This window comes from Nicotiana tabacum, chromosome 10 (assembly GCF_000715075.1).
Source record: "Nicotiana tabacum cultivar K326 chromosome 10, ASM71507v2, whole genome shotgun sequence".
Taxonomy (NCBI): domain Eukaryota; kingdom Viridiplantae; phylum Streptophyta; class Magnoliopsida; order Solanales; family Solanaceae; genus Nicotiana; species Nicotiana tabacum.
The window spans coordinates 156839992-156863986 of NC_134089.1; the positions used below are offsets into that span (position 1 = coordinate 156839992).

A 23995-nucleotide genomic window follows, 5' to 3' on the forward strand; every position below is an offset into this window, starting at 1 on the left:
ACTGAACAAGGAGCAGGAGAGGTATAAAGTTTAAGATAGTGTTTTGAATTTTGATTCCACCAAAGGGCAGCCCGGTGCACAAAGCATCCCGCGTTTATGCAGGGTCCGGGGAAGGACTCCACCCCAAGGGGGTGTGATGTGTGGCTGATTCCACGACTCGAACATGTGACCTATACTGAGACAACTTGACCGTTGCTCCAAGGCTCCCCTTCAAGAAACCATTTTGCAGAAAGCAGAAACATTCAAGAAACCATACTCAATACTAGTTGGGGTTGGTCAGCTCTCAGCTGTCAACTGACTAAAAACTAGAAGGGGCAGAATCATAAATTAATCAAGCTGATTTGTTCCAAATGCATTTGTAACCTTGTCATAGATAGTGTAAATTTTTTGCTATAAACTAAAAGTAAATCTCTTCCATTTCATTGCTACTACATTCATGCCTAATTTCTTTCTCAAATGTTCCTTCCCAATAGCTTTAGTTCCCTAGTATTGCTAAATTAGCCACCAAGCAATACATCATAAGTGCTAGAGTTCCCTCACATTGATAGGTGCTGAACTTACAGCAATTTCATCCACTGTAGGCATATTCTGTACATTCTCAAGGAGCTTTTTGAGCTCTCTATTAACATAATTAACGCGCTGTTTAGAAATTAATGATTCTGAATATAGACTTCCACTAAGAGCATGGAAAACTTGAGAATACTCACTACTGCTACTTTGAATGACTGATTCATCCGGGGGAGCTAAGGAACTCTCGAGTCTCCATCGAAGTGGAAAATATTTTGCTGGGATTTGAAAGTAGTTTTTAGATACTAGCATTCGAATCGAATGCCGGCACAAAATGCCAGAATGCTCAAATTCCTTACAAGAGCAGTGAACTTCCTCATCTTCGGGTATCCAAATCACAAGACACTCTGCTTCCATTTTCTTGTAATGCCTCGCAAGATATGAGCTATTAGCCATTTCTGTTATTGCGTATTGCATAGATAGCATAATCTCATGCTGCATGACGTTGAAGGCATAAGGCGTAAGAACACTCCTTGCATGTTCTTCAAGAGGAAGGCAAGTCTTAGCAGGCATATAAAGTCGCTTTTCCTTATTGTGATTCCCAAAGTTGGACGCTAGACCAACCTGTGATGGTTTAAAAATGTGAAGGATTTGTCATCAAACCATGTACCGGAGATGTCATAAAAAGCAAAGTCAAGTAATTATAAAATTATTCTGTACCTGCTCGAAGAATAATAGTAAGCTTGATTGAGGGCTCAAGATATTCTTCATGAATGTCTCGATCAATTTCCAATACTCAATGGTCATTGTTCGGGCCAGGAAAAAGTTTCGCGTGTAAGAAATTGGCCAGGATGTTCGATAAGATAGAAGAAGAGCAATGTGCTTATCTGAACCAACTCCAAACCGAGCAACCAGGTGATTCCATTGATGCTCAAAGTCCTCTACATTTTCCAGTCGACACAACATATCAAACTCAGATTTAAAATCTGGATACTGTAATCCAAGGGGCAAGGAGAACCAACTAGATAATTTTGAGAGAACTTGCCATAAACATATAACATGCTTAGTATTAGGCATCTCGCTTGCTATAGCATCTCTTAGCCCTGAATCTATATCAGTCACGATTGTCTCAGGTTGTTTTCCTCTCATGAATCGAACAAAAGACTGCAAAAAAGCAAAAAGCAACTGTTAAGATAAACATGATTACAGATGCAAGAATAACATAAGCTTTCTTGTCCTAACCTGTAAGGCCCAAGAGAATGACTGTGATGTCTCATCTTGCAGCAGAACGCATCCAAGAAAAATTGCATTCCCATTATTGTCAATTCCAAACAACACACCAAGTACCATATTATAGGTGATAGATCGATATGTGGTGTCAAAGGTCATGACATCACCAAAGAAAGAATATGCACGAAGTGAGTGTCCATAGGACCATGCGATGTTTTCTACTCTGCCATTGTCATCAGTAGTAAAACTGTAAATGAACCCCTCATCCTTTTGTTGTGATGCTTTGCAAGCCTCAAGAAGCTCGAAAAGATCATTTTCTCTTTTCTCTGTGATCAAAGCATCATTCTCCTGAACGGTTTTCTTACACGTCCTGACAAAATTTCTGACGTCTTTTTCTATGAAAGGCAAATGACCCGGTTGAACTCCTTTTTCTAATTCCAGCACCTTCACTATCCGATTGACAGGAAAACCAGCTTTGGACAGCAAAAGAATCCTTTCCTGATCAGCCTCTTGGATTTTTCGATATGCAGGAAGTAGTCTAACTTGATCATCTTCCAATAATTCATGGTTATGAACATTACTGAACTGAGAAACATACCATTGTGCTACGCCATCAACAATTTCTTTTGTCAAGTATAGTTTCGCATCACATCCACACCGTACTGATTTCCTGTCCCGAGGGTGTTCCACGTTGGCCTTTTTCCTTGGTTGATTGAATCCAGACCGGTAACACACAAAATCCCTTCTATAGATTCCCAAATTCTGGCTTTCTGTTGATCGCGCTTTCCTAATAGAAAACCCGTTCTTCCTAGCAAAGTTGCTATAATATTCAAATGCCTCATCGTCACTTTTAAATATCTGACCAACATATGGAGTAAAGACAGCATCTTGGGACGAAGACGATGCTGTTTCACTCTTCGTCGTTAGAGAAACATATACTGCTTGATCATCTCCATCGGCTTTAATGTAACACTTCCAATCTCCACAAGGGCATTGCTGTCTCCTAATCCAGATATTATTCAATGGCTTTGCTGCCATTATCTATGTAACAATACACAACCTTTCTAAACAACATAAAAGATTCTCAAAGCTGAAATTGTTTGATCCCCAAAAGCAAAGCAACTCTTCTAGAATCTTCTATTAACATATTTCAATACTCAAAATCTAGCAGAACAGATCACTCTAAAAAATCATTTTTTAAGATGAACCCACTTTATTTTAAGGGATGAAAACAACAGAACTAGGGCAGAATCTCAAATTCAAGTACAAATTTCAACTGGGAGTGGAAATCTTGAGCTCCATACCTACGTACGGATAGAAAATGCTACATTAAGAAAAATAGATAATTAATTCTAAATTATCACAGATATGAAATGCAGCATATATTGAGTAGAATAACAGAGTGTTTAATGAACCTTCAATTAGAAATTAAAAAGAACAAACAAAAGACCAATTCAAAGATGATGAAACTAAAAATTTTGGACTGAAATAGTGAACAAGTGAAGATAGTAAAGAATGATTTTAACTTACCAAAGTGTCAAAAGTTGCAATCTTTGTAGATAAAAATAGTATGATGAAGCCATTAAAGAACCCCATTTTTCATTCATTATTGTAATCGCGCTTTGCTCTGGTTCAATCTTTCAGCACAAATATAGTTTTATTGTTTTCTTCTTTTTTATTTTATTTTTTCCGAAAAGGAAGTATTTATTTAATAGAAAGTCAAAATTGGGCCACACAGTATGCCCAAAGGCCGTCCGATGGGCTAATAGCTACTCCCTCTGTTTCAGAAAAAGTTGACACGAGAACTTTGGGCATTTGCATCTATACCCGTTTTTTGTATCACATTTTAACTTGTGTTCGCTTTGTAAAAAAAGTTACAAGCATACTCGCTTTTTCGCATAACTTCAGCACACGGGGCTGAAGTAGCAAAGACAATCACGCAAAACTTCAGCATTCTAGTAGTCGGGCCTGAAGTTCAGCTCTAGAGCTGAAGTTTTTGTTTTGTAACTGGCGAAGTTTTTGTGTTGTAACTGGAAACTTCAGCTCTAGAGCTGAAATTTTTGTGTTGTAACCGGGAAACTTCAGCTCTAGAGCTGAAGTTTTTGTTAATTTGCTGTATTTGTCAATTATAATTTTCTAGCTGTATTTTTGCTGTTTTGCCTTAGTTGTAGCTAGTGGCTGTTAGCTGAAGTGGACTAGAATGAGCAAGTAATATTTTTAAGAAAGCCACAAGATGTTCGATATATGTCCTCTGAGACAAAAGAAGGAATAACGGTGCCCAAACAAACAAAAATAAGTAGAGAGGCATATGAAAAATCATACCAAGAAATATATATATTTCCAAAGGGCACAAAAACAATTGGCCTTACAAAAACGCTTTCCAACAGTGAGCAATCCAAAACAAACCCAACTGGTAACTTAAACTTTTTTCTAAGACTAATTTACTGTAAGTTTGGAGCAGAAGTACAAATGCCGAACTGTTCAATTAAAAAAAATTGACCTTATAACTAAAGCAACGTTACTTCTGGAGATAAATACCAATTTGTTTTGTAACTTGAAGAAGAAAACAAAGGAGGAGAAGGAGGAGGAGAAAGAGGGCTGAAGTTATTTAAAAAGTGGGTACAAGTTAAAAGTTTTTTAAAAAATGGGTATAGCAATTTTTATGGCAACTTTGTAAAGATAGCACGGGCTAGCCAGTTTTCGGACTGGTCATTCAAAAATAGCTAATGTTTGCAAAATCATTAAAAATAGTCACTATTTTGCTATAACACGAAAAGTTACAGCTAGGGGTGTAATGTGGGCCGTACCTGGGCCTAAACGGGCCTTGTGGGCCAGTCCTAAAGTTGTCCCGGGCTTCGTGGGCTTTTTTGTAGGAACCAGCCCGAGACCGGGACCACCAACTAACGGGCCTAAGTGGGCCTTGACTATTTTTTAATTTTTTTTATCTAAGACAATTTCTTGTAAATTATATAGCTTTTATATATATATATATATATATATATATATATATATATATATATATATATATATGAGAACATGATGGTGGCATAAAAATTAAAGTTCACATTTAATACTTCAAATTAAAGTTCAAACTTGCATTTATCATTGCATAATAAATTAATAATACTTCAAATTAATTTAACAAACTAAAACATTAAGCATAATACGTCTAATAATTTTAAAATAACACAAATTGTCTCAAATCAACTTAAAATCTTAAATACGAATGTCTGGAGAACCCACAAGACAACTCTTTATATGCCTCCTTAAACATGTGCCCTCCAACTTTGGACGATGAGTGAAGACTCGGCCACAGTTCTTGCATTATACTATGTAAACTTCTTCATTTTATTCTACCACATTAAAGTGTTCCCAAACATATGAGCGCACTCTAGAATCACCGGCCATGATTTAACTTGAATTAAGAATTTGAGTTTGAGAAATGAGAGATGAGTGAAGACTTGAATACTTCAATTTTAGTTTGAGAAATGAGAGAGATTGATGATTTTGTGAGAAAAATAAAAGAATGAGAAGGTAATTATAGTTAAAATAGGAAAAAAGTATAATTATAAAAAGTTTGGAGTTAAAACAAAGTTGGTTGGGCGGGGGGGGGGGGAGGAGGGGGTTAAATGGCTATTTATAAATAGCCAACGACTATTTTGTCGGGTAAAAAGGCCATTTTTTAAATGCCATAACGGTTAGAAACCACCATATTTGGCAGATTTTTTTTAAAAACAAAATAGCCTTTAGGCCCATTTAGGATCGGTTAGGACCGGTCGAACCGACCCACTTCCCAGCCGATCCCGGGCCCAAACGGTCCCAGTCTCGCGGGCCTCAATCATGGGACTGACCCACTTCTAGGCCCACCCCCGCTGGGCCTGGTTCTATCCGGTTAGACACGTTTAGGTCCACCGCCTATTTGGGCTCGCGGGCCTGGTCCAGGCCCGGACCTAACCGGCCCACATGCCACCCTTAGTTCCAGCATAATATATTGGATATCGGTGCAACTGTATATGAACTTCCAGCATATTATGCTAGAACTCCAACACGCGGAAAGTTCCAATATAATATACTGGAGACTGGAGCACCACTCCAATCTCTAGTATATTATGCTGGACCGGTATATTATGATGGAACTCCAGTATATTATACTGGAGTATTTTTCCGGATTTTGAACAATGTTTTCGTTCAGATTTATCTTTACATGAAAAGTGACAAAATTTTGATTACTTTTTAAACTATTGCTATTTTTGAATGACCACTTGTAAATCTGACTATTTTTTAATTTCTCCCGACAACGTTTTATGGGAATCTTACGTAAATGTCCCATAAGTTCCAACTTACCAACCTCTAGCCATTAGTCATAGACTATCCAAAATTAGCCAAGCACATATAAAAATTAAAATAAATAACTCGCTCCAAGAATCACACGCAAAAATCTCCTTCCATATGTTTAAGCGTGATCAACAACATTAGATGCAAGACAAAGAAAATTTTATGGATGAGGTAACAAACAAGGTGATAAAATATATATATATATATATATATATATATATATATATATATATATATATATACAGTATTACACTATTCAAAGCAAAAAAGGACCCTTTTCAATAGGTATGGTTGAAATTCATTAAAAATATATTGATGAGTCAATATACAAATTTTGAGGAAGATTGGAGGTGATTTGGACTGATTTGGTATCAATGTTCGTAGTTAAAATCGAGTTCATAAAATTCTTTTGCGTCACATGTATTACACATGTATCACACACACAGATATACATGTATATATATGTGATATACAGTTGATATAAATATGATACATATGTGTTACACAAATGATACACTGTGTGATACACAGATTATTTTTTTCATGTTTCATCTTCTACTTCAAATTTCAATTCAAACCACCTCAAAACTCCGCCAAATCATCCTAAAACTGACATTCAAACTTCTTAAGATGTACTCAATCTATTCTAATAACACACACTCAAAAAAAAAGTAAATATTTGATCTTATTTTAGCTACAAATAGTTAATTGGCTAATATTAGTAATATTTAATGAATTGGCCAATTTTTGTAATAAGCTACATATAAATAGACATAGCTGATAGTTTCCCTTTAATATTTCATTCATAGGGAGCATTTACAGCCACAGAAATGCTCTAGCATATTTAATACAACAAGTTTCAAAATTTTACAACCACACAAATAGTATAGCCTATTTAAGACCACATATCCCAAAAATCTTCCTTTCTTTATTAAAGTTTGTGTCAAATCAAATTAGGACAATCTTTTTTAAACGGAGGGAGTACTAAATACTCAAGGAGTGGTCCAGTATGATCATTTAGTCAAAAGGGATTTTGCACAAGTAAGATAATTTTGTGACACCGTTTATGTTTGACCCAAAATTCATATCTGGGCTTAGACAATTAGATTTAATAAAATAGAGTCAATCTTAGCCAATATTAATGTCCAAAAGATATATTTACTCATTTTATTGTGAGGTAATTCGTATATTATCCAAGTAGCAATAAATGTTGGCAATACTAACAATATTCAATGACCCAAAAATGGGGTAGCATTAAATATCAATAAATAACAATGAATGACGTTTAATTAAATAAGAACATTTAAGTCACTCGGAAAGGGTGAGATATGTGGATATTCTTTCTGATAACGATGAGTGATTGATGAGCCTTCGAATGTTCAGATTGTTCTTGGATCGAGTGAAAAATTTAGGCAAGGAGCTTAAGAAAAAGGTGTATATTGTATGTTTGCAATAAATCCAGATTCTATAGAGAAAGTCAATTTGTTGTCTTACAAGTGAATATCTAATGTCCCCTATAATTATGTTACTTTCTATTTATAGGGAACATTGTAATGACCAGGCCGGTCATTTTGATTGTATTAGCCCCGATCCCCTATTTACTGCTTTCTCAGTAACTTTTTCTGCTTATGTGACTTGCCGGGAGGTTCTATTTTTTATTTCGGAGTGATTTGGGATACTTAGCCCCTAAAACGGAAGCTTGAGTTTTAGGATTTTAACTGTAGTTAGAACTGTGTGAAGACGACTCTAGAATGGAGTTTAATCGGTTCTGTTAGCTCCGTTGGGTGATTTTGGATTTAGGAGTGCGTTCGGATCGTGTTTTGGAGGTCAGTAGCTGAATTAGGCTTGAAATGACAAAAGTTAAATTTTTAGAAAAGTTTGACCGGAAGTGGACTTTTTGATATCGAGGTCGGATTCTGATTTCGGAAGTTTGAGTAGGTCCGTAATATTGAATACGACTTGTGTGCAAAATTTGAGATCAATCGGACGTGGTTTGATAGGTTTCGACATCAGTTGTAAAAGTTTGAAGTTTCAAAGTTCATTAAGTTTGGATTGGAGGGTGATTCGTATTTTTGTTGTTGTTTGATGTATTTTGAGGGTTTGACTAAGTTCGTATGGTGTTATAGGACTTGTTGGTATGTTTGGTTAAGGTCCCGGGAGCCTCGGATTGATTTTGGGTGGTTAACGGATCAATTTGGACTTGTTGAAGTTGCAGATTTTTTTGGTGTTCCAATTACTGGTTTCCTTCTTCGCGTTCGCGAAAGGAGTTCCGCATTCGAGAAGAGGAGCTGGAGGCAGGAGGGGAATTATGCTTCGCATTCGTGATGAAGGTTCTGCGTTTGCGAAGCTCTACGCGTTCGTGATGAGGATCCCGCATTCGCTTAGAGGAGGCTGGTCAACCGAGTCTCTAGGCCATTTTGTCTACGCATTCACGATACCGGCCCCGCGTTCGCGTAGGGTCGAGCTAAGTAAGCTTCGCGTTCGCGTTCAGTTCATCGAGTTCGCAATGAGTAATTTTGGGCTGAAGCAATTTTGTGCTTCGCGAACGCGAGGGTTCTTCCGCGTTCGCGAAAAAGGGATGCCCGAGCAGAATATAACATTTCAAAATCAAAGGTTAAGCCATTTTTAACATAACTTGAGATAGAGAACTCGGGTTTGGATGAAATTTTGGAAAATTTCTAGAGAAAACTATTTGGTAATGATTCTTGACTCATTTATGGTTATATTCCATTAATCTATAGTTGATTTCATCCTTTAATATAGGATTTGGGTTGGAAATTTTGGGGGAAATGGAAAAAGTTCTTCAACCAAATTTTTGAGTTTTGATTAGGATTTTGATATCGAATTTGGGTAATTTTGGTAGGAGTGAACTCGTGAGTGAATGAGTGTTCGTATTTTGTGACTTTTATCCGATTCTGAGATGTGGTCCCGGGTCGAACTTTTTGGGGCAATTTTCTAATTCTTGCTTAAGCCTTGATTTCATTAATTAGATTAGTTTCTTGTAGTTATATTCATGGTATGTAATTGCTTTTGGCTAGATTTGGGCCATTCAGAGTTGGAAAATCGTGGAAAAGGCATTCTTACTGATTGATTGAGCTTGGTTCGAGGCAAGTGGTTTGCCTAACCTTATGTAGGAAAAGTACCCTTAGGATTTGATACTATTGTGATACTTCTGTGATATGTTAGCGTCGTGTACGCGAGGTGACGAGTGCATCTACGGGCTATTTATTGTAAAATTCGATTTGTATTGAGTAATAACATGTTTCATCTTAATTGAGTTATACCAACATGTGTAGCTATCCTGTTTAGCCTAATATCACTTGTCTATGTGTCTTAAATGCTTATTTGAACTCTGTACAGCATGCTTAGTTGATTTCCTATTTTTCCTTTATCTGTATCAGTCTTAATTATAGAATTCTTACTGTTAACTGTTGTATTCGTAGGTATCGAGTTGTGTGTTTACTTTTGGACTACGAGGCGGTACCTCGGGAGATCCCCTTGCACATGTACTTTTGAGACTACGAGGAGGTACCTCGGGAGATCTCCCTGCACATTTACTTTTGAGACTACGAGGCCAGTGGCGGAGGCAGGATCTCCACGAAGGAGGTTCAAAAAAAATTTGTATCTAGTGGGAATTAAACTTATGACCTTATGTAGATTTTGAACCCCCTTGACCACTAAACTACACTTTTGAATTGTGTTAAGGGGATTCAAAACATAATATATAGAGGTAAAAAATAGATTTTGCCTTATATATATAGTGTATTTTTTCGGCGAAGGGGGTTCGGGTGAACCCCCTTGCGCCCCCCTTAATCCGCCCCTGTACGAGGCGGTACCTCGGGAGATCTCCCAGCACATTTACTTTTGAGATTACAAGGCGGTACCTCGAGAGATCTCCTTGCATATTTACTTTTGGGACTACGAGACGGTATCTCGGGAGATCCCCTGCTGTTTTATCCCTATGTGTTGTATTGTTATTTTGTTATGGTTTCCTCTTTGTTAAAGTCTAGTCTCTTATTACACTGCAATATTGTTTTGCCTTATTTATCATATATACCAATAGGCACTGACCTGACTTTGTCACTACTCGACCGAGATTAGGCTTGGCACTTACTGGGTACCGTTGTGGTATACTCATGCTACTCTTCTGCACATATTTTTTGTACAGATCCATGTACTTCTTACCAGCCACGTCATCAATGAGCAGTGAGATTTTGGAGACTTCAAGGTATATCTGCCGCGTCCGCAGACCTCAGAATCCCCCTCTATTACCTCATTCGTCATTTACCTTTCCGTACCTTTTATTAGACTCTGGTGTATAGAGATACTAGTTTTCTTCTGTAGCTTTGACTTATGATGTTTCGGGTTTTGGGAATACTATATATTACTCGAGTGTTGGTTATTGTACCTGATGAGCGGTATTTTTATCAACTATTCAATTAGCTGTTGCAGTTAGATGTTAAATTTTTGTTTTCTTTTCTATTATTCCACAATATGTTAGGCTTACTTAGTCATAGAGACTAGGTGCCGTCACGACGCATTTTCGAAAAGAGACTTGGTTCATGACAAACATATACCTAAAAACCCTAATAATACAAGTCCAGAGAATATCCACTATAATATTCTTTTTAGTGCCTTATCCTAAACTAGCCGTTATTACTCTGTCTACAATGAATGGTCGACCTTGACCTTGATCTTCAATGACTCATCGACCCCGCCCTTCATCTCTTAAGGGACTACTTCGACCTTGGGCGGGCCTTTGTCAAAGTCATATTGGTGACACATGGCAGCCCATGAAAACCCTCTAAATGCTGATATGCTTTAATCATATTAAAGATAATTTTTGGCCCATACAATTTATACTTTGATTTCAGTAAGAAATTTGGAAAAATAGCTTTACTGTCAAAATTTTAAAGCATGCTGTCAGAATTTTAAAAGCCAAAATTTTAAAGTACACTGTCCTTCAAAATTGTGGCAGCAAAGTTCAAATTCTGGCACGGGGCTATTTTGTCAAAATATAAACGAGAGTTCTAAAAAATAATTTCAGACGTAATTTCCTTTTAGTCGAATTGATATAAAGGAAATGAAGAATTGCAGATATTTGAAGTAATTTATAATTGAGTTGATTTCGTGGACTAAAATAGGAAAACAAAAGAAGATGAAATGAAGTGAAAATTTGTTATTGTCATATAATTGTTTAGTAGCATACTGTTAGCCGTTAGGATTCTTAATTTAATATTTCAAAAATTCATTAATTAGATTCTTCGCTTCGCCCACCCTTGTCGAAGTCCTCCTACACCTAGGTGAAGGGAATTTCTTTTACTTATCGCATAGAATACTAGCTCTAATTTGTTTGACTAAAAAGTGCTAAGTCTTTTTATAAACTAATTAAATAGGAAGATTTAAGGTAAATCCTAACCAAAGATAATTCATCTTAGATCTAAGACAGAGGATAAGAACAAACAAGCATAGTTGAACATAAAATTTAACCGTAGCCATAACTGAATCCCGTAATATAAGAAGAGGATGATGATTTACATAATATTGAATAATAATGAAGAATACATAGATAAAAATGTCACTGATGTTTAACAAGGTTGACCCCCATACATTTGATATGATGAAACTAACGTTGTATATTGAGGATCTGAGCTTCCTTGCTTCTTTCTCTTTTACGAGGAGAAAAAGATGAAGATCCTTCTTCTCTGAAAATATGTCTTTGTGTGAGTTTGTTTTAGCCCCATTTCTGCTTCTTCTTTTCACTTAGTTTATATACTAAGTATCCTCATTTACCCAACGGTCATTAGCCACAGTACCTCAGCCATTTGCCTGTATTACTGGTTGACCCTCTGAAATGCCGTAACATCCAATTTGCCGTTCAAGCATTCTGAATACACGACCTCGGTGGTGGACAAGGTGCGTGTTGTTATAGCGTTGTATGGATACGACTTCAGCCCAAGTGACTTTTTACCGTTCCTCTTCACGCGGATTCTCATCTGGTCAGATTGCGACCCATACAGTTAGTCCCTCCGCCTATTGGGGTCGTCTTTTGACGAGCTCGATGGGCGGACTCTGTCGATTCGAAAGTTGTGAGAAATCTAAGCACTTTATGCGAGAGGCGAGTACCTTGTGGCAAGGTAGCTACATGACATTTTGAGAGCTGTATCAGACCGTCACGTCAGTTTAGAATGTCATTAAAACTCCTCATGCGTCATTATGGCGCACATTTTTTTATGCATTGCGTCATTTCCTGTGCCCTTTTCGTTTTCAAAATGGAAGCATTTGGTTTTCCCGCTCAGGGTATTTATGTCCCTATAAATAGGGGAAATCTTACATTTGAATGTTATACTTCCTGATCGCTCAAGAGAGACTTTTGCATCTTTTCTTCTTCTCCTTCAGTTTCTCACATTTCCTTTTCTGTTAAAAATTCCTATGGACACTACCTCTTTTACTTTCATTCCTAATTTTCGCAATCAAAGAAGAGATGACTAGTGCATCCTCCAACCCTGAGAGAGTCATTGGTGCTCCGATGCCTGAAAATGATATACCCCTACTCGAAGAGGGAGTGGATTTGGCGAAGGACAAGAGTTTTCCAACGATAGATGAGGTGGTTCCCCGCTCAGGGAAGGCGAGGACTAACTTCAATAGTCCTGTTGGGGATGAGTCGGAACCTGTTCTTTCTACGATGGATGATGCGGCGTTCACGGCGTTCAAAGCCAAATAGGGAATCCCTGATCACATTGAACTAGTTCTGGCGGGTTATGACATAGTGCATATACACCGCCCGGGCTACTGCGCGTTTTATGCATACCCATTCGTCATTGGTACACGCTTCCCTTTCCCTCCTTGGCGGTGGACTTCTGCCGTTTTTATGAGGTGTGTCCGGCTCAACTCTCTCTGTATGTATACAAGCTCTTCTTTATGCTTATCAAGTACGCGGAGCTAGCCGATCGGGGAATTTCTCTACAACACATTATTCACCTCTTCGCCCCCCCATTTTCACAGGGGCATGATGATTCACTTGCATCACCGAGGAACCAAGGGTTTGGTGGTGAAGATGGATGATAAGGCCAATCGCTACTTTTGGAAGAACTTCTTCTACGTCCGAATAGAAGACGTGGTATCGAACCCTGCAGGGTTTCCTGAGGCGTGGAATTTTTCCCATATGTCTCCCTTTTCTTTTATTATATTATATTTTTTTTGAACATGGTTGTTGGTCGTCTCCCTTTAGTGACCGTCGAGTATTTTCTTTTTCCGCAAGCGAAAGGGTACCTTCTCCGCAAGTTGCCAATATTTGCAAATGGGTGAGCTCGATTCTGCCCTACACGATGGGGATCCACAAATGGGCGCCTTTCCACGAGAGGTTTGGGCACAAACCTTCCGCTGGTAAGTCAGCTTATTTTGGCCTTGGTTGCTTTGTTCTTTGCTCTGTCTTTTTCTTTATCTTATATCCTTGTTTGGTCGAATCTCTCATTGGCAAGTCAGAGAAGAACGAGAAGGGCAAGGGCTCTTTTCCTTGATTTTCGCCAACCGGCTTCCTCTACCCGGCCCGTACCAAGGGTAACTGTGGATGAGGGCATCCAAAGTTTGGTTGCTCGGCAGACCGCGTCCGCGATCGAACCTGTTCGTTTGGAGGTTGCTCCTTGGTTGGAGACTCCGGTTCCCACAGTTCGTTCAACGGGCGAACCTTCTTGCAGAAGTGGCGAAGAGGCCCCATCATAGAGGCGGAGGATAGTGTCAGAGGTCCCTTCTTTAGCTGAAATGCCCTTGAGGGGCGACCCCTTTTTGGTGGTGTCTGAAGCCGGCGGTGATGCCAGCCTGGGTGTGGAGGCGATGCTCATTATAGGCGTGGAAGAGGCTGTTACGGAAGGGGGACAGAGTTTCGAGGCTACCGTTATCATTCCGAGCGGTCCATAGTGATAGATGATTACAAATCCGATTCTGATATATATCCTAAGGACATGAGGATGTTCAAGAAAGGCTTTACCAGGGTCGATGTGAGGGCAGAAGGTCATTCCCATGTGCTAGAAATCCCGTCGGACTTTAACCTATTGCAGGATACGATGGATTTGGTGCCCTAATTTGACCTTCTATGCTCCGCCACGAAAGCGGGTCTCTTCGGGAGATCAATGATTTTGGGTTTTTATGCGGTATGGTTTCAGCTGTCTTAAAGTAACCTCATCAAGAATCAATTGGAACTAACAATTACCCTCAACTCAAATGCATTATTAACAATATACAACCTTTTTAGTATCATGGCTTTCGTGCGACACAAAAGCATCAAAAGCTTACTCAACTCATCAAGGAAATTCTTTCTACTACTTAGGTTATTGTGGAACCCAAACTCATACTCCTCGACTCTCCATATGCAAACTCCACTTTTAGATTGTAGCACTCAAAACGAGGATTTTGGAAAACACACTCATCTCTCTCAAAGGAAGGTCATAAGTCAGGCTCTAAATACCATAAACTTGCCCCTTATGTGAATCACCACTAATGTAAGCTCACTCAACTCAAGATCATATAGGGCTTTTGCAGGAATGTAATGAAGGCTTTTGGTTCAGGGTAGGAAATATTGGTCTATAAAGGTTTCATCTTTCCTTAAGCACTTCATCTGCTTCATTTTGGCTCACATTTTCTTGACTCTTTGAGTCATTTACTTCTTCCTTAGGGGCTACAGAGACACACTATCACTCTTTCTTGTTCATGTCAATACTTTTTCTCCTTTTTAGTCTTTCCAAGCCTTTTATCTTTGCTTTTATTGTATCCCTTCATTTCTTCCACATCGTTCACTTTCTTTTTAACTTTATGGCTTTTCTTTCTTTCTTTTTTTGTCTTTCCTTTTCTTTATTTTGTACCTTTTATCACTTTTGCATTCCTCGTCTCTCCCACCAAACTTATGCTTTTGCCTTGTGCTAATGAAAGATCGGGTGCCAAGAGAGGATCATTTTAGAACGGATAAAGGCTTGTATCATGGTTATTAAAAGAATAAGGGCTATAACTCAACGAGGTTGACTAGGGATATCATTCTTGGTGGGATATGGATGTTTTCAAGTTTCAATTTGGATCAAGGAGAGCCTATAATCACTTCTCAAGTCGAGCTAAACTTAGGATTTTTCCTAGACAAACATTCAGGGCAAGTTCTAGAACTATTGGCACGGGACTTGGACTTGCAAATCAATACCTCACCACACAAACTATAGGATTGCTAAAGAGACATAGTCGAGGGCCCACAATAACCTTAGCTAAGATTTGAGCAACACAAATGGTCCGAGAAACCACTCGATGACTGTTTAGTCAACACAAGAGTCTCAAGGTCACAACTATCACCATACTATACACACCAATTTGTTTTTAACCATAAGGTCAAAGGTAAATGTGTTAGACCCAAGTGAAGCTTTGCCTGAGGCACTATTGTTCACTAGCTACTATTTACACAAAAAATGAAAAGAAAAAAGACTTTAATCCTTAAGAAGGTTTTCATGTCATCCATCATCGGGAAGAGCCACCCGGTTCACACAAACTCCACCTTTGGAAAGAACCATGGCATTAAGAAAACCAAAGGCTTATTGATTACGAAAACTTGTAAAAATAAGAAGCTACGAACTGAAAAAGAAACTACTAAATGAAATAAGAAGCTATGCTATTAAAGAAAATTGCAAAAGAAGTTATGAAGTAAAATACAAAAAAGTAAAATGAATATGTACAATAGGGGATTTAAATGAATATACATAACGGGGAATGAATATATACATGAGAAAATGAGAAAGTAACTTTATATACAAACCGAGATTGGAAAATAATGAAAAGCGAAATAAATGGTAAAGTTATATACATACCAAAAGTTAAAAATAACAATAAAAGAAAAATAAGTGTCATATTTACATCCCAGTATCACAAATCAAAGTAGGACCACCCCCTCTAAATAAAAAAAACTAGCATTGTGCTTGATGTTAATAACAAAAAATAAGATCAAGGAAGGGATTAGAGAGTAAAGAAAACTCCCTATGGGACCTCTGTCTACATGGGGTCCTGTGGCTAGGTCCTGGATCACCTCCATCGGGGTCCTGTGGCTGGCCTGAGGCACCTCCCTCAGGGTCCTCCAACTGAATCTCCAAGTCATCAGCCTGAGGAATCATTCGTCTCCTCCTAGGCTTGCCATCAACCTCCTGCTCCGGTATCTGCTCTGTCTGAGCTATTGGAATCTGGTCCTGCAATAATATCTCCAATGGTAGGTCACCAGCTGACTTCATCTTTTCCATCTCTCCTCTCAACAGCTTCACGGACGCCTTTGAGGCCCGAGTCATTTTCAGCTTCTTTGTCTGCTTGCTCAGATCCTTAATTGCTTTACCTTGATCTGCTAGAGCATCCATGATGAGCTTTTGGTTGTCCATAAGCTTCTTTTGGTTGTCCAGAAGCTCCTTGAGAGAATCCTCCACTGAAGCTGGCACCTGGGGCTGTGCGGGAACTGCCTGGGCTGCCACTGAACTGGATAGTACAGATAGCTTAGAAGTTGTTGTCTGTATCCAGTTGTTGATGCTGGAGAGAGTCTGGTTCAGCCTATGTGCAGTCAAAGGGTAAGCTGATGAGGAGGTAACTGAGAAAGGCATGGAAGTAGATGGTCCGAGGGCAGGATCCAGTATTGCTGTGGGGGGTTAGAAGTAGTGACCACCACTGTTGGCTCTTCAGACTGGCCAGTAGAAGTAGTCACTTTGCCTTTGGATTTGGGGTTGCTTAGACCCTGAAGGTTGTACCATGAGAAGGGCTTCTTGTGTTTCACCTTGATATCGAAATCCCTTTTCTTGACCTCCTGATCCTCCAAGTACATGGTGAGGAAGTTTGGAAAGGTGTAGGATCTATCACCCTCATTGACCACTCTGGTGATCACCCTAGACATGATATTCCCGACATTGATCGGGAACCCCGCCATGATAGCTGCCACTATAATTGCCCGGAAAACCGGCATGTTAGTGTCGTGAGTAGTGGGGTCTAATCTGCTACAAACAAAAGTCTCCCAACCTTTTGCCTCAAAGTTCAGGGTGTTCCTATAGATAAGGACCCCCGCTGCCAACCATGCTGGAGTAGTATCCGGGAGAGCAAGTAGTGATGCCAACCACGGGCGGTCCGCCTCATCCATTACCACCTTCTCTAAGTACAAAAACTCATCTTCATCATTGAAACTAAGATAATCGTTCAGAGTCTTTCCGTCAAACTTGACCTTCAAGTTCCGTACCTTAGTCACAATTGTGCCCTTTTTGATGTGGGCGACATTGACATAAATTTCCTTGACTAGGTACTCATTAGCATCCGGCACCTTGCTTGTAAGTATTCCCATCCCACTCTTTCATTAAAGTGTTGCTTCACATTAGAGTTGTGGGGCAAAAGATCTCGCTCTATAAACTGACGCTCGTGTATGAGTGACTTTTGAGGCCACCACTCCCTGAATTTGTGATATGCCTACTCACTGACAAACCTCTACTGCCACACCTTCGAGTTTCTTGTCCTCTCCAAGCCTCCAGTTTGGGTATCCCCCCTCTCCCGTCATCCGGTGTCTCAACATCTACATCTATGGGCTTTAGTCTATGTTGGGAGGCAGTAGGAGAGGCTAATGTTGAAGACTCACTACTCTCCGTTGAGCCATCAGATGACTCAGAAGAAGTAGGAGAAGTAGGATAAGTGGGAGAAGCTTGGGGTGTATCTCTCAGTCGAAATCTCTCCGGGAAGTCTGGTACATACGTGGGCACAGAGTCAGTCTTTGAGGCCTCCCGGGAGGGAACATACTCACTCCCCTCGGAGTGGGATGCAGCTTTGTCGGGAGCTCTGATACTTTTCCTCAATTTCCCAATTGATTGCCGGACTGCTAGAGGTAACTTGATTTGTCCTCGTCCCGTACCCCGGGAGGACTCTGCTTTTCCCTTTTGTTTGTCATTACCACCTTTTGTTTTAACCATTGTCTGCATACATAGTCAGTTAAAGCTCGTTAGTATTGGTGTTAGAAGAAGCAGTACAGAAAAGCAGATGAACCATTGACAGTGCTTGAAAAAGTTACAGACCGCTGATAGTGGATAAAGGAGCGCGGTCGTAGAATTAGCACCGCTGATCATAGAAAATGCAGGGCGGCCGTGGAGGTATAGGAATAAGACTACCCACCCTCTAATTATATGGTACTGCTGAGCGCGGAAAATTAGGCGCGACCGCAGAGGTTGCACCGCTGTTCGCGGAAAATCAATCGCGGCCGCGGACCCATATTATTTGCTTCTCTGACCCTGAGTACTGTTGATTGCGAGAAATGCAGTGCGGCCGCGAAGGTTGTGACGTTGTCAGCGGAATTTGCCACCGCTAACCGCGGTTTTCAAAGATTCCAAACTCAAGTTTTTTCGCGGAAAAACATCCGCCGCAGCGGAATTTAAAAACGACCTGAGTAGCCCTAGGGTTTCTTTTTTCATGCATTTAGCGGATAGAATCTACATTGTTAACCCCACTACGTATTCATTAATCAATCCTAACTATCTAAGCCTAATTTAATTACCCTAATGAGCCCTAAGTCAAAATTAAAAGAAAAGAAGAAGAAGAAGTAAAAAACTAACAAATAAAAGAAAAACAAGTAGAAATTAAAGAATAATGAATGAGTGAAATTACCAGTTGTGTAATGAGTGATGAAACTGGACATTAATTTTGAGTTTGTGCAGATTAGGGCTCAGATGAACAGCGAAAAGTTTTACTTTGAGAGAGAAAATATCGAAAAAGAGTAAAAGGCCTCATGATCTCCTATTTATAGAAAACACCCTAGGACCCACAACACTCACCTAGCGTGGCCGCGGAAATTCACCGTGGTCCGCGCTGTTGACGAACAGAAGGGCTGCATATTTGAAACCTCCGCGGAGAGCGGAATATGGCACGCGACTGCGGAAAGGCACTGCTGACTGCAAAAATATGCCTCGCGGACGCGGATGAAACTTCAGAGAAGTCTCATTTTGGATTTTTCAATCCCGCGTCCGCCATCAGATTACGCCTACGCGATATGGCCACCGTTGACTGCGGAAAATGGTGCGCTGTCAGCGATCCAACTTCAGACTATTGCAAAAAAAAAAATTCATCTTAGTCCTGCACTGCATCAAACATTCCTACACACATCTTACAACTAGTTAGTCAAAAACAAATCCTACTCTAAGAAGAAAAGTCAAAAGAAGAAAAACACATGGGTTGCCTCCCATGAAGCGCCTGATTTAACGTCGCGACACGACGCATGTTACCATCAATCATTTGGGATGGATCATTGCCACCACGTGGCTGTCATAAAACTTGCCAAGATATTGCTTCACACTGTGCCCATTAACTCTGAAGATTTCGCCATTTTTGTTTTTCAAATCAAGAGCACCAGACGGAATTACAAACACCACCTCAAAAGGTCCACTCCATTTGACTTGAGCTTTCCCGGGAACAGTCGTAATCAGGAGTTGAATAAAAGAACCAAATCACCTTTCTTGAATTCCTTGCTACGAGCATACTTGTCATGTAAGTACTTCATCTTGTCCTTATATAAGGACGAGCTAGAATAGGCATGAAAGCGGAACTCATCAAGTTCATTGAGTTGCTCTACCCGGAGATTTGCTGCAACATCCCATTCAAGATTTAACTTTCTCAAAGCCCACATGGCCTTGTGCTCTAACTAAACCGGTAGATGGAAAGCTTTCCCAAACACCAACCGGTACGGATACATACCAATCGGAGTCTTGTAAGCAGTCCTGTAAGCCCACAAAGCATCACCCAGTTTCTTTGACCAGTCAGTCCTATTTGCATTGACAGTCTTTGACAATATGCTCTTAATCTCCCTGTTGGAGACCTCAACTTGCCCACTAGCCTGAGGATGGTAAGGGGTTGAAACCTTGTGATTGATACCATACTTTGCAAGCAAAGTTGTTTACCTTGAAAATGGTAATAACAATTAGATTTGATTTTGTGGTTCTAAAAATACGTGATTTATTTTTATAATGGTTGTTAGGCAATAGATGCTAAGTGTGAGATTAGAAAATAATATAAGAGCTTAAAGATAGACTGTTATGCAAACCGAGTGACTGAGAATCAGGGCCTCGAGCCAGACTATACGGGGCCTCGGGGTCGAGCTAGAGCCTTAGGCTGGGGCCGATCGATGGGATAATAACAATTTCAAAAGCTTTGATGAGTGCTCTTTATGATCAATGATGAGTAATAAATGAAGAACAATTAATGAAACGCAATAAATGTAAGCAATGAATCAAAATGGAGACAATAGAGTGTTTAAGTTAGATAGCAGAGAATGTTCTTGTTCTTGTATTGAACGTCACATGTGCAAAAAATAACAAGGGTCCCTTTTATATAGGAGGGGGAATCCCAACATAGTACATATGCATTTATTATAAAGATATGCGACTGGTATAGCCATTTAATACCACGATACGGGCTTGCACTAGCCTAATAGGCTTGATCAGCTTTAATTGCGTGCCTTGGGAATCTCCCACTCGTTCATCATAGCCGCCGATTTATACTGCCCCAAGGTCGACTTTGACATCATTCTCCTCGAGCTTCTCACAATGACATCATGCTTATGACATAAGATTTTGTGATAACTGAGACATCCCATCGGTTCATCTTTCCAGAAGCATTCAGTGCACCACCGATTTATTTTCCCAAAGGCGATGATATCGCCACCGATCCGTTTCCCGAAAAGCATTGATTAAGCCTCTCGATACATTTCCCAAAGGCGTTAATTGTGTCGTTGCTTACGCTACTAGCTTTCCATAAATAGAAGGTTAGTTGAACCAAGATTTCACCCAGTCATTCTTCTACAGCCTTTAACCCTTTTCTTCTCTTCATCCTCATCAAAATTCTGATTTCCATGGTTCATACTCGTGACTGTAAGGTCACGCGGCAACAGTTTTGCTAGTTATGCCATGGCTCTTTTTTAGAGCTTTTGCCCACTGAGTGAAACCACACTAGGTTGTTGTTGTTGTTATTGGCCCAAAATAATGAGAGAGGGATCTTAAATTATCCCCGTATCAGAGGATATGTGGACCATAAATTGCTGCTCATCTCTCTTAACTTCAAGCTAGTGTGACACTTCACTCATTTTACTTTCCATGGAGTGAGGTGGTGCCATCTACTAACTTTTGCATCTCACACTAGTGCAATGTCTCAAGAAGTGGCTTCCTAATAGTAGTGCTGGCGAGACCCATACTCGCCAATTTTTTCACCAAGCCACAATTTTCCTTGCTTGTTAAAAGTTTTTGCTCTTTGATAGGCTACAACCTCTTCCTTATCCATTGCTGCTTCAGAGGAGATTCTCGAAGACGTTGTTTAGAGCGTCGAAACGGGGTCCCCGAGTAAACGGTTCTCGCGGATGTTGCTCCCAATGATGTATCTCCGAGAGTAGACTAGGCTTTTAGACTGTTGTTTTTTGCTTCTTTGTTTCTGTGTAAGAACCCTTCGTGGGATTTTTGTAATCGTCTTTTATCAATATAAAGGTTGCTTTGATTTGCCTTTGGCTTGTGTTGAACTTTTATTTTACTTTTGATTGGCCCGAACACCAGAACCGGGCATCGAAATCCTTCTGGATCTCGATTAGTCAATATGATATTCCTCGAGATCCTTTGTCATCCCTCGGACTAAGCCCCAGTTAATCTGGTGCAAACTTAGGCCGTCGGGACTTCTGAGTTCTAGTTGAGCGAAGAAGGGTCCCGATTTTCTTTGAAATAGAGGTTAGCCCTTTTAGGCCTTGTCACTAGTCCTTGAGTGAGAGTTTGCTTGATCATCTGGAAATAAAGATAGCCCTTAGACTTCCACAGATAGTTCCCGAGTGAAAGTTTGCTTGAACTCGGGTGGCCTCGAAAACTTGCTTTTGAACTTGAAATGAAGATAGCCCTAATACATTATAGATAGCCCCTGAACGAGGATACACTCAAACTCGGATGGCCCCGGGGCTTAAAGTAATCGAGAGAGGGCTTAAATTGATCTGAAGGCAAAGATAGCCCTGGGGCTTTAATAATTACCCTAGAGTGAGAACTGACTCGGATCGGGTGAATGACCTACATTTGTAATAGTAGAGATCCTCGAGATTGGGTACCATCTCGAGACTAGGTTTATATGGATAGCTCCTTAGAGCTCATAGTTATAGTAATAGAGATCCTCGAGATCGGGCACCGTCTCAAGGCTAGATTGATGCCGATAGCTCCTTAGAGCCTAATTTTATTTTGATAGAGATCCTCGAGATCGGGCACCATCTCGAGGCTAGATTGGCACTGATGGCTCCTTAGAGCGCAACGTTAGAGTAATAGAGATCCTCGAGATCAGGCACCATCTCGAGGCTAGGTTGATATAGGAATCTTTGACCCCTCGAACGTTGTACGACAACGTCATTCATTATGACATGGTCATAAAGCGACCGAGATGGTCCCGCCGTTACACTTCCCCGAAAGTGATAATGGCCTAGTTAGAATTAATTGGCCTTTAGAGTAGGCGGATAGTCACTGCTTGCTCTATATATGAGTTTGTTCTCCCCTTATTTAAGGGTTCCTCTACTTTGAGCAGCTATCCTTTTTATAGAGTTCTCCTTCCTGCGTCAGTTCTTTCATCACTTTAATTTAGAGTTTTCGCCTAAGTTTTCATTTCCCTTCTCCTGCTTCACCATAGTTATGGCTTCTATGCCAAAATCCGCTCACTAAGAAGAGGAGAGTTTTGCCTCTACTTCCCGCTTGGTCAGTGGTACACCTCCAACATTCGGTGAGCTAACCTCGAGATGTTTTGCCTCGAGGAGTGACCTTTTGTTAGAGAGACCTCCTAATGTTGAGGGCCATTGGGAGCATGCATCGAGGTTTGCTTCATCAATAGGAGACGAACACCTCGAGGCAGTGAGGAGAGACTACGGATGGGGAGAAAAGGTGGTACTGCAGGTACCTTCCCCGGAAGAGAACACCATGGCTCATGTAGAGGGGTTTTTGAATGTATACATGTACCCCTTCACGTTGGGCCCTCTTAATAAAGTCGTACTTGACTTCTATCAAAGATATCGGGCTACCCTGGCACAGGTTCACCCGTCGTTCTGGAGGACAGTGTTGATGATGAGGTCCTTTGCGGAGGAAGTCGAGCTTGAGTTCACCCTTAGCCATCTCATCAGATTGTACCGGCCCTTTCATTACCGAGGACTGATAGCCTTACGATGTCGATCCACCAGTCCCTTTGTTGCCGATGATGAAGAAATTGGGGATCGAGGGTGGATGAGTCGATTTGTCTGAGTGCGGACTATCGATATTATCCCCGTGGAGTTCCTGAGAAATGGAATTTTACCCGTAAGTGGCACGCTTGTGTTTTTATCATTTTTGTTCATGGTGGATGCGGAATCCGTAAAGATGTTTTCCTCTTCTTTTTTATAGCAATCACATGGATACCATACGAGGTCCCCGACTTGGCGGATTAGACCTGAAAGCTGGCAGCTCGCTCGACCTACGGTGGGCATAAGTGACGAGACCTGTCGAAGGGTAGATGGGAGGCAAAACCCCATGGTACATGTTGTGTGGTTTATTCCTATTGAAAGGTACTTTCTTTTGTGCGTATCGACATCTTCACCGCATGTATTGGAGAATTTCCTGAGATGGGACCGTGCCCCCTTGGGGAGGAGGAAGGGTCGGTAGCTTCGGGGCCGAGGAACAATAACAAGCGGAAGGAATCCTCGAAGGGCGAAGGTGCTCATAGTGATACAAGCCCTACCCGGAGGCTCAAAAAAGATGTATCGACTGAGCTTGCAGCACCTGGGGCTTCTAGCCTCAGAAGAATGGCTCCTCCTTTGCCGCCATCTTCTTTTCCCGTCAAAGGTACTTCGAGGGATACAAGTGTTATATTGTCGTCTTCATATCATGTCGAAGGTACTTCGAGGGATACAGGTTTTCTGTCA

At 40.4% G+C, this 23995-nt stretch overlaps 1 protein-coding gene across 2 annotated transcripts; it reads right to left on the bottom strand.

Annotated features, from left to right (window-relative positions):
* Window positions 1-340: 340 nt before the first annotated feature.
* Window positions 341-3405, bottom strand: LOC107829112 (putative protein FAR1-RELATED SEQUENCE 10). Of its 2 annotated transcripts, none has more exons than XM_016656553.2 (4): window positions 3268-3405; window positions 1750-3061; window positions 1228-1671; window positions 341-1131 (listed from the first exon to the last, which is right to left on the bottom strand). In XM_016656553.2, the coding sequence occupies exons 2-4, from the start codon at window positions 2773-2775 to the stop codon at window positions 526-528; spliced, it is 2076 nt and encodes a 691-aa protein (XP_016512039.1). In that variant the 5' UTR covers window positions 2776-3061; window positions 3268-3405; the 3' UTR covers window positions 341-525. The 2 variants fall into 2 exon arrangements, with proteins under 2 accessions (XP_016512039.1, XP_016512038.1); XM_016656552.2 differs by having other exon boundaries at window positions 1750-3041; window positions 3268-3404.
* Window positions 3406-23995: the final 20590 nt, after the last annotated feature.

What these genes read in the sequence shown, in the direction of transcription:
- LOC107829112 (XM_016656553.2), bottom strand. Translation starts at nt 2,775, where the DNA reads ATGGCAGCAAAGCCATTGAATAATATCTGGATTAGGAGACAGCAATGC. An exon ending in CATTCTCTTGGGCCTTACAG is followed by an intron (nt 1,672 to 1,749) that starts GTTAGGACAAGA and finishes GCTTTTTTGCAG; the next exon opens with TCTTTTGTTCGATTCATGAG. An exon ending in TACTATTATTCTTCGAGCAG is followed by an intron (nt 1,132 to 1,227) that starts GTACAGAATAAT and finishes AAACCATCACAG; the next exon opens with GTTGGTCTAGCGTCCAACTT.